This window comes from Canis lupus, chromosome 22, assembly GCF_011100685.1.
Source record: "Canis lupus familiaris isolate Mischka breed German Shepherd chromosome 22, alternate assembly UU_Cfam_GSD_1.0, whole genome shotgun sequence".
Classification (NCBI taxonomy): domain Eukaryota; kingdom Metazoa; phylum Chordata; class Mammalia; order Carnivora; family Canidae; genus Canis; species Canis lupus.
The window spans coordinates 2,547,800-2,559,198 of record NC_049243.1 but is presented as its reverse complement, the minus strand read 5'-3'; the positions used below and the strand labels follow the sequence as shown (position 1 = coordinate 2,559,198).

The 11,399-nt window shown below is 35.9% G+C and overlaps 1 protein-coding gene across 5 annotated transcripts in view; it reads left to right on the top strand.

The window, feature by feature from the left end:
• Nucleotides 1–11,399, top strand: part of FNDC3A (fibronectin type III domain containing 3A) — a 176,047-nt gene that overhangs the window by 108,103 nt on the left and 56,545 nt on the right. For 4 of the 5 annotated variants that reach the window (XM_038569476.1, XM_038569474.1, XM_038569475.1 and 1 more), the window contains 3 exons: nucleotides 3,892–4,132; nucleotides 8,362–8,631; nucleotides 10,062–10,120. In XM_038569476.1, the coding sequence (XP_038425404.1) occupies nucleotides 3,892–4,132; nucleotides 8,362–8,631; nucleotides 10,062–10,120 (570 nt within the window). Of the gene's footprint in view, nucleotides 1–10; nucleotides 130–3,891; nucleotides 4,133–8,361; nucleotides 8,632–10,061; nucleotides 10,121–11,399 lie in introns of those variants that run through there. The other variant, XM_038569478.1, reaches the window with a different exon arrangement.

Below are 11,399 nucleotides of genomic sequence, written 5' to 3'. Positions count from 1 at the left end.
CAGGAAGGGGATTGTAGATCTCATAATGTGAGGAAGGGAACTATATCAGCTTCAGGAAAAGTTTGAGATTATTCCTTTGAGCTGGACTTGGTATTTCATTTTGCCTTTATGTCAGTACACAGCAATGAGGTCGGTACTTCTTTCAAAAATTTCTACATACCATTCTGATCTCAGTCTTCTCTGTCTCTCCTTGGGATAACAGCCAAAAAACATGGGCAGCATTATTGTGTGTGTATGTACAGTTAGATATATAAAATAAATATCTGTTGAATGAATGGCCAGAAATTACCTATATTATTACTTAATAGCTAAAAGTAGGAATAATTTGGGGTTCAGGGTGAAGCCATAGAAGTAGGTTGCTAAAAGTTAAGCAGAAGCAAAGGTTGTAAGAATTGAGAAAATCACAGAATTCTAATATGGTGTTGTTAAGAGGGGGGGAAAGTAACATGGCATTCTAGTAGAACTAATGGAATACATTTATTTCTGGTCATATCATTGATTCAGCAATTTTCTTTGTGCATCTACCCTATGCTAGGAGTTTTCTAGGTGTTGGGAAGAAAATGGTAAGCAGGACAGATTTATTTGTCATGGAATGTATATTTTGGTGGGGAACACACACAATATAAAATGTAAGCATAACCTCTTTCTGCATCCACTTTTAGTTATGTTTATGTTCAATAAAGGAAAAAGTAGAGCTCTGCTTAATTAGAAATTGTGTGGCATATGTGGTTAGGTAGTTAGATATTTGCTGATAGCCCTGTTTAATTCTGTTTTATTGTTTTTGTTTTAATTTTTTTAACCTAGACTAATTTGGATTATATTGTATCTCTTTTTTCTTTTCACAACTTACTGATTTCATTATAATCGTCACCATTGGTGTACTCTGTTAGTATAAAATTCATTGTCTACATGGTTGGCCATTTGTCAGCAGCTGGACTTAGCAGATAGTTTTGAGGCCCGGCCCGCAGCCTCACTCTGAAGTTACTAGCTGTTCAGGTGGTTACTTAAAGTGGTACAGTTCTCCACACTTTCTTGGTCCTGGTCTGTCTCTTTTTTATTTTTTCTTAGCTTTCTTTTTTTTAATTGTAAAATATACATAACAAAAAATTTACCATTGTAACTTCCAATGTAAGTTCAGTAGCATTTAAGTATATTCGCTGTTGTACTACCTTCACTACCATCCATCTACAGAACTCTTCATTTTGCAAAACTGAAACACTGTACCTAATAACAATAACTTCCCATTCTTCCTTCCCCCAGTTTATCTTTGTTTTAAATGTTCTTTTTCAACAGAAAAGTTCTAATTTCATAAATAATTTAGCTTTTTCTTTTTAACTAGTGAGATCTCACTTGTGTTGTCACATTTAAAAAGACACTAGAGAACAGGTACCTATGGATTCTATGCCCACAAAGTAGATAAGACATGGAATTAAAGTCAAAGTGCAAGAGTTCAAATACTAGCTCCTCCACTTCCTGCCTATGTGACTGTAGCAAGTTACTTAACATCTGTATGCCTCAGTTTCCCCATCTGAGAAATGGAGATAATAATGCTATCTATTTGTAATATTGTTATGAGGATTAATAATTAATGCATGTCCCTTGAGGGGAAGTTAAGTTATAGGGGAAGACATATGCATGTGTAAAGTTAACAAATAACTACAGTGTTACAAATGTTTAACAAATGATAGAATAAATATAATAAAAATGATAGGAAGGAGAGGTCATTGAAATTGTGGTGCCCAGGATAGGGTTCATGGAAAGCTATCAAAAGAAACCTTCCACAGACCCCTAACTCCCACATTTCTACCAGCATCTGGGGTTACATGCTCTGCTGTCTCATGTCAACTCACACACTCTTCCTTTTCATCTGGAATGGAGACAGCCTTTCCTGCTCCTGTCTAGACCTGGTGCCCACATTGGGTCTTAGATCCCCTTCCGTTTTGCCTGCATTTTTCTCCTGTCTTCCACATCAATTTCTTACTGTCTGTTGGGGCATTCTCATTATTGTATCAGCATGTTGTAATTTCTCTGGCTAAAAACAACAAAATGTTTTAAAGCTTGACTCCACTACTACCAGCCACCACCTTATTTCCATATTCCCCTCAGCAGGAATAGTAGTTCCCAAAATTGGGCTATTAGCTCTCTAATTCTGTTCCCCACTTTGTCTCTTAAGCCCACTCCAGTTAGGGTTTGCCCCTATAATTACCAGAACTGTTCTCATCAAAGTCCCAGTGACTTCCACATTGCTAAATCCAGTTAGTTCTTAGTCTTCATCTTATTTGACCTTTCAGCAGCATTTGACAGGGTTGATCCTTCCTACTTGATACACTTTACCAAACTTCCAGACTCTGCACTTAGTCTACTTCCTACCTTACCTGGTTGTCCTTTTGCAATTTTTTTAGAACTGCAGACTAGTATACCTAACTACCTATTCAACATTTCCAGTTAAATGTCTTACAGACTTAACCAATTCACATGACCAAAACCTAGAACTCCAAATCTTCCTCCTCCTCCCCACCAGGTAACTTATTTTGCTTTACAGCCTTCCCCTTCACAATTGATGGAGCACCATCCTTCCTGACTTCTTTTTCTCACTTCTCCAGTCACATCATCAGCTAATCTTGTTGTTCTACCTTTAAATATATGCAGAGTACGGGCCTCTTTTTACTACCCTGGTCCAAGCCACCATCTTTTCTTGCCTAGATATTGCAGTAGCTTCCTGTTTTCGCTGGTTTCCCTGTTTTGTTTTGTTTTTTGTTTTTCCCTCCCTCGCCCTACAATCTGTTCACAACTCAGGAACCAGAATGATCCTATTAAATGTAAGGTTATATCAGCATTTCTCAACCTCAGCCCTACAGACATTTTAGGCCCAGTAATTTTTGTTGTAGGGGATTGTCTTCTGTGTTGTAGGGTATTTAGCAATATCCCTGACCTCTCTACCCACTAGATGGCAGTAGTACCTGCCCCCATTGTGACAACCAAAAATGTTTCCAAATACTGCCAAATGCCTGGTAGGGGGCAAAATCACCCCTGGCTGGACACCAGTGGCCTATATCACTCTTCTGCCTAAAACTCTGATGGTTTCCCCTTTCACTAATGTAAATGCTGAAGCCACAGATGCTTTTCTTAACTGGGAATTAATATAGTAGGTGTTTGTCTCCCTTAAAAAGGTGTTACAATTGTCCTGGTCATGTTTGTAAGAATTTTGTACCTAAATGGAATATATGGTTGATCCTAGGAATCTGGATCCAGCTTTTTCCTGCATTTCTATTTCACAGTTTATTCCCTCCCCCCACTTCCATTACATGGAAAAGGAAATTAATTCCTGTTTATTTTTTCAAAGATCTTATTTATTTGAGAGAGCGCACGTAAGCTCACACGTACACACACACACACACACACACACACACACACACACAAACGGGGAGAGGCAGAGAGACAGGGAAAAACAGACTCCCCACTGAGCAGGGAGCCCGATGAGATTTCAAGGCTCAATCCCAGGACTCTGAGATCGTGACCCAAGTGGAAGGCAGGTGCTTAACCCATTGAGCCACCCAGGCACACACCCCCCATTGTGTTTAAACCAAAAATTCCCTTGAGTATCTCATTTTTAATGCATCACTAAATGCACATAACACATACAAATAAATAGCTAATATTGTGGCTCATTGTTTACATTTTGTTTAGCTAATCTCACTTTAAGATTTATATTGCACTGCGGAAGAAAAACTACTTCATGTTGTTAATACTAATTCATATGTATCTAGTGTATTTAATAAAATCTTTTCATATTCTCTAAAGTTTCTTAATCGTATAAAAATTCCTACTCTAACCTATTTCAAAAGAATTGCTTATATCTTATAGAAGAAATGTTTAATGTTCGTTTTGTAGGTTATTGAAGACAATGGTGTTCGAAGAGTTGTTGTGGTTCCTCAGGCACCAGAGTTTCATCCTGGCAGTCACACTGTCATACACCGTTCCCCACATCCTCCCCCTCTACCTGGTTTCATTCCTGTCCCAACCATGATGCCTCCTCCACCACGCCATATGTACTCACCAGTGACTGGAGCTGGAGACATGTCAACACAGTATTTGCCACAGTATCAATCTTCTCAAGTATATGGAGATGTAGGTAAGACATCTAAAAATATTCCTGTCTTTATGGAGTTAACTCTCTTTACTTAGATATAATAAATGCTACATTATGTAAAAGAAATGACCAAACAGTAACATATCACAATCATGTTCTTTTACCTAAGGACTGTGTTAAGTATTTCATCCTCATGATTACCCCTCAAGACAAAAAAATAAACAGAAAATCAAAGAGGGAAAATAACATACTTTTCAGCGATATTTAGTGGGGACATGTTCAAACAAGAGTTTTTTTCTCTCTCCTGCCAGCTAGACACTAAGGAAAACTTTCAGCCAGGAATAATCATACTGTTAAATCCTTAAGGTTGTGCTGTCACCTACCAAAGTTGCTAGGTTCTGTAAAGGACTGGGTGGTGGGGAGAGTCAGGGAAACAAAATATAATCTTGGCCCGTGGGAAGTTAATAAATTTGTTGGGAAGGATAGACAACCAACATACACACAGAAAATAGTAATCTTATTCTTTCCTATGCATTTAAATATCATCTGTATGCTGACAGCTGTCAGATTTGTGTCTCCAGCTAAAACCTCGCCTCTGAGCTTCAGACTTCTATTTCTAACTGCCTTCTTGATAACTTCACTTAAAAGTATTATGCATATCAGTTACATTGGTTCTAAAACATAAATCTCAATTATGTAGCCTGCTTTTCTTTGTCATCTTCATCTTGATATTGGTACCACTTTCCACTCAGTTTGCTCAAGTGAAAACCACATGATCGAATTTATTCTTTCTTCTTTAACCCCCACATCAACTGCTATCAGTTTTATTTTCAGAAGCTCCAATTTTTATCTACTTTTTTCCACTACTACTCAAATCTAGTCTGCTATCAGCTCTTGTCAGGATAACTGCAGGAGCAGCTGCCTTCCAGTTGGTGTTCTGCTGTCATTGTCTCATTATAGTTAGAATAAAATCCTGAACCTTCTTCTAGACCACGATTTCTGCACATCTGCACTCTGGATGTTTGGGAACGGGTGAGTGTTTTAGAGTACAAAACTGCATTGTAGGATATTCAGGAGAAACCATGCCCTCTACCTACTAGATGCCAGTAGCATACAACTCCTCCTCACTCTCCCCTATCCTCACCCAGTTGTGACAATCAAAAATATCTCCAGACATTGCCAAATGACCCATAGGGACCAAAATGAGCCTGCTTGCCAGCCCCCTGGCCTGGACAAGACCGTGTGCCCTGTGACCTTGGACTGCTTTTTTCCCACTTATCCCTCCCCTCCCCTTCAGTTTTTCAAAACCTCCAAGCTCCTTTTGCCCCAGTGCGCTGCATACATGTCCTCTCTACCAGGGATGCTCTTTTTTCCGTGGAAGGCTCCTTTTTTTTTTCCCCTTTAGATTTCCGCTTTCAGAGGGAGCCTCTGTGACTTTACCTTATCAATCTCTCACACTGAAACCTGTTTCTTTCACAGAACTTGACACAATTTGATTTTTTTTTTTAATTCACATTTCTTTCCCCCTGACAACTAAATCTGTTTTATTCATCACTTGCACTTAGCAATACCTATCATTAATGCTTAGTAAACTTACAGAATAAATAACTCTAAATACAGAATTTTAATTATACAGCACAGCCTCTAAGTGGTAAATACATTATATATCACATCCTATATATATTTTTCAAACTTACTTCTCTTGCCCAAGTAATGCATATTGATTCTGTAGGACTGGGTAGGGTTTGGGTTTCTGCATCTCTAATAAACTCCCAAGTGAGGCTCCTACAGTGGTCCAGTCAAAACTTGAGTAGCAAGAGTTTATACTACAAATCAGTTTCATCCTCCTGTTTACTTCACTGCTCATTTTTTATGACTGACTTCTTTAAAAGGTGTTTGAGAAAATTACAAGAAAAAAACTAGATGTTATAATTACTGCTATTTCACATTGTTAAACACCCACTGTTATTCAGAGAGGATATTAAAATACATGGATATGTTTCACAGTGATGTGAAGGAAAGTGAAAAACACAAATCCACAAAGGGTACAAATCTAAAAAGCTAGCTATCCAGTGATGGAAGACAAGTCATGTTGTATTTGAGGTTATAAGCCAAAGTGTCTATCAGTAGATCCAAATAACTGACAGTAGTTTTATAACTAGTAGCAGCCTCCATGAAAAGGAAATTCTAGCTATTTCATAAAAATATATGCACAATATGAATATTTGATACAAATGTTCATACAATATGCTGTCTTTATGTCTAGCTTTTTTTTCACCTGGGCTGTTTCTTTAAGGCTTAGTTCAGAAGTGTAGCATGATCAGTACTCTATTCCTTCTTATGGCTGAAAAATATTACATTATGTGAATATAATTTTGTTTATCCTTTTGTTCATTGATGGACATTTGAGTTGTTTCCACTTTTTATCCATTTTGAATAATGATGCTTTGATAGTTGTATACAAGTTTTTGTGTAGACATGTTTTCACTTCTGCTGGCATATACCTGAGAGAATAGCTGGCTTATATAGTAATTCTGTGTTTAACTACTTGAGAAGCTGCAAAACTGTTTTCCATAGTGACTGCACCATTTTACATTCCCACCAGCAATGTGTGAGGGTCCTAATTTAATTTCTCCATATCTTTGCTTAAACTTACTACGGTCTTTTGAATCTAGCCATCCTGGTAAGTGTGAATTTGTGTTGCATTGTGGTTTTGATTTGTTTGTTTCTCGTTACTGATGTTGAATATCTTTTCATTTGCTTATTGGCTATTTTACATATCTTCTTTGGAGAGTTGTCTGTTCAAATCCCACTCCCATTTTTTTAGTTGGGTTATTTGTCTTTTTATTGTTAAGTTGTAAGAGTTTTGATATGTTATGGATTCAAGGTATATGATATAGATGTTTTCTCTTACATTGTGTTCTCACTTTATCAGTGGTGTCCTTTAACGCAGAAAAGAAAAATTTTGGTAAAATCTGATTTTTCTTTGATAGTTTATCCTTTTGGTGTCCTAAAAAACTATTATCTAAACCAAAGTCAAATGTATTTGTACCTGTGTTTCCTTCTATGAGCTTAATAGCCTTACTTCCTACATTTAGGTCTTTGATTCATTTTAAGTTTTGTATATGGTGTAAGGTAGATGTCCAGACTCACTCTTTAATGGATAGATATCCAAATTCCTGTGTTTTTTATTCTAATGTTCTTTTTTTTTTTTAAATTTTTATTTATTTATGATAGTCACACACAGAGAGAGAGGCAGAGACATAGGCAGAGGGAGAAGCAGGCTCCATGCACCAGGAGCCCGACATGGGATTCGATCCCGGGTCTCCAGGATCGCGCCCTGGGCCAAAGGCAGGCGCTAAACCGCTGCGCCACTCAGGGATCCCTATTCTAATGTTCTTGTACATATAATACTAATTTCAAAAATATTGTACTAATTTTCTTAAAACATTGATAAAACTTTACTGAGATTTTCGATTCTTTTAAAAAATATTTTTCTCATTACAGATTTTAAATTTAAAATAAAAATAAACTCTGGAACAGGTAACAATATTTATGGAGTGTATTGATTTTATTATAGTGCTTTGTGACTTTTTTTTAGAATAAATACTTTTTTATTTTTTTTTTTATTTTTTATTTTTTTTAATACTTTTTTCTAAATCACAGCCTTGAGTTTGTGATAACCGGAGATGCAGTGTTTTGTACCTTGAATCTATTCTTAGTAAACAATCCTACTTATTTCTTTGTATTAATGCCTATAACTTTATTTTTCAGTGATGGTTTGGTTTGGTGCTTTTCTTTGGTTTTGTTTTGTTTTGTTTTTAAGTCATAAGGGAATTTAGACAGGTGATGGCTTTCTGTTTACCTATTTCATATGTTTGAAGTTGAAAGAGTTGCTAAAAGTGATGGCTACAAAAAAGTAAAGAAAAAGAATTGTACATACTTCAATTCAGGTCTTACCCCACCTATGTTTATCATAACATACCACCAAGGTACTTCTGTGGAGGGTTAATAGTTAATTAAGAAAAGATGAAGAAAAGAAATGTCTCTGGAAATTTATTTGATGTATATAATTATAATCAAAAAGCTTGATTCTGTCAGTTGCTGGAGAAACAGAAATATCTTTGTTCTGCAAAATTATTTTTTGAGATACTTTATAATAGTTCTTATACAAGATAATGATAAATTGTTTTCCTCTTCCTTTTTTCATGTCATAAATGTATTTGGAATAAATGACATTTTTAAATGTTTTTATTTTTATTTCTTCCTAGATGCTCACTCTACACATGGGAGGTCCAACTTTAGAGATGAAAGATCTAGTAAGACATATGAACGTTTGCAGAAAAAATTAAAGGATCGCCAAGGAACACAGAAAGATAAAATGAGCAGTCCACCATCATCACCCCAGAAATGCCCTTCTCCCATAAATGAACATAATGGGCTTATAAAAGGGCAGAATGCTAGTGGTGCAAACGTAGGGTCAGCAAAGAATAAGTCAGGGAAAGGGAAAGGTGGTGCACAAATTGGTACAGAAATAGAAGGTAACTATTTAAAATAATATTTAAAAAACTATTCCTTTTGGTACTTTTCGTTGTTACTTAATCAACTAAAAGTATATTTTTTTCAGTTATTTCATCATGCTTCATTTAAAATGTAGATTAGCAACTCTTCCTAAATGTGTATGAAGTTTTAGAATCTCAAATGTTTCTACGGTACTTTTTACAATTTGGGAAAGCCCAATTAGTAATTTCACATAAATTGTAAATTTTACTAGCCAAGAGAAATTTCTCTCGGAAAGGAATACCCTAATAAAGTTCATCCAGATTCCTTTTCCTATCTTTCTGGGCTCTTTGACAAGGCCGTGCTCGTTTTTATCAAACTCTTTATTTCTTTCTACTTCTTTATGTATGAGTATTCTTCATTACTTTCTTCAGAAGTTCTTTTCTTTCAAAATCCCCTTATTTCCCTTGGACCTTTCTTTTTCTTTCAAAATCCCCTTATTTCCCTTGGATTTTAAAGGCTAAAAGTCATAGGCTAACCTATGACTTCCACCATATGAACTCTGAGCACTACTTCCTTTTGTTATAATTTCCATTCCCCACCAATACATTTAATGCTTTAACAGCCTCATGGTTTGTACATTAATATTTATATTTAAAATATTCTCCCATATTTTTGAGACCTTCTGATCAATATTTTTCAGTATTGATGTTAATAAGAGTTAAGCTAAAGTTTCGGGTATATCAGTTATGGATAGAAGTTATGGTCAAGTCAATTATATTTTTATCTTGGGAACCACAGTTAAGGCCTGTCAAGAAACAAACACTTGGGCGCTGGGGTGGTTCATTCAGTCAAACATCTGACTCTTAGTTTCAACTCAGGTCGTGATTTCAGAGTCGTGAGATCAACCCCCATATAAGAACGAACTCTGTTAACTTGTTAACTGTTAAGAGGTGTGAGATTGGGGCACCTAGATGGCTCAGTCCAGTGGGCCTCTGCCTTCAGCTCGAGTCATAATCCTGGAGACCTGGGATCAGGCACCACATCAGGCTCCCTGCTCAGAGCCTGCTTCTCCCTCTCACTCTGCCTGCTTGTGCACATGCGCGCTCTCTCCCTCTCTCTTCTCTCTCTGTTAAATAATCTTTAAAAAAAAAAAAGGGTAAGGTTGGGAAATGAGAATTCCAGAGAGTATTTTTTACAGCTATGAATAAAAATATACTTTCTATAAGAAAAATTTAATGACTGGTTCAGATATATAAAGCGGCATTATAATTCGGGATCACAGTTAAAATCGAAATAGAAACTGAAGCAGAAGAATCCTGAAGAGACACAAACTGCTGAATATGCACTAAAGTAAAAACTAGGAAATAAAAATCTCAGATTACCAACATGGTTTTAGAAGACATATGTGGAGGGAGAGGGATGATTGTACTTAAGTTCATTTTTTAAATATTCTTTTATTTTCTTTAAGAAAAAGATGAAGAAACTAAAGCTTTCGAAGCACTTCTTTCCAGCATTGTCAAACCAGTGGTAAGTATTGCATGTATTCTCTTGACATTTATATTAAGTATTATTTACATAGGATTTTGGTAATATTTTAATTCAGGCCTTGCTTCAAACTTGAGTATATTAGGGGCACCTGGCTGGCTCAGTCGGAAGAGCACATGCTCTTGCTCCTGTAGTCTTGAGTTCAGGCCCCCACATTGGGTGTAGAGATTACTTAAATAAATTTTTTTAAAAATTTTTAAAAACTGTAAATATGATATCAATAACGGGTCAATATAGATCTGACATAATGAGAAATATGTTGATCATTGAAGCAGAGTATTCAATCAAGAATTCATTTTTTAAACTAGGATTTAGGGGCACCTGAGTGGCTCAGTCGGTTAAGTGCCTTCCTTTGGCTTAGGTCATGATCCCAGGGTCCTGGGATCCAGCCCAAGTCAGCTCCCTGCTCAGCAAGGAGCCTGCTTCTCCTTCCTGCTGTCCCTGCTTGTGCTATCTTCTCTATCACATAAGTAAATAAAATCTTTAAAAAAAAAACAACAACTGGGATTTAATATATGCTACATGACATTGGAAATCATTAGAAAAGACAAAGATGTAATATATAGTATGGGTATGACTGATTATCAGTTTTTTAAAAATCTATTTATATGATTTCCATAAGAAATACATTCAGTTAACTCCATATGCAGAAAGAGTTAAAAACGGTAGAAGAGGTTTTTATTCCCCATATGGATGTAATAGAAAAAATAAGAAAATCAGCAAAAGGTGTGGCAGCCAAAGTGACTACATAAAATTTCCTGCTTATTTTCTATATAGCCTGTATGTATAAAGGCTATCATCTTAATTAGGAAAAACATTTGCATCAGATTTGACAAAAGATTAACTTTAAGTGCTCATACAAATTGAACTTTTTATTTTACTATTTTTTTAAGATTTTTTTTTCTTTTTTTTTTTTTTTTTTTTTTTCAGAGAGAGAGTACATAAGCAGGGGGAGGGCAGAGGGAGAAGGAGGTTTCCCACTGAGCAGGAAGCTCAGTGCTGGGCTCTATCCCAGGATTCTGAAATCATGACCTTTACCTGTCTGAGCCACCCAGGTGCCCCTAAATTGAACTTTTTAAACCCATTAAGACCCTAAAGTATTTTTACTAGTAATCAAAAGAAATATAAATTAAACTTCTCTGAAACCATGAGGTCCCATTTCTTAGTAAAAAGTTACACAAACAAAAATGGTTTTTGTAGCACTAATATTAACAATTTTTAAAATGCATAAATTGAGATATTTTTATTGAACAGAACTATA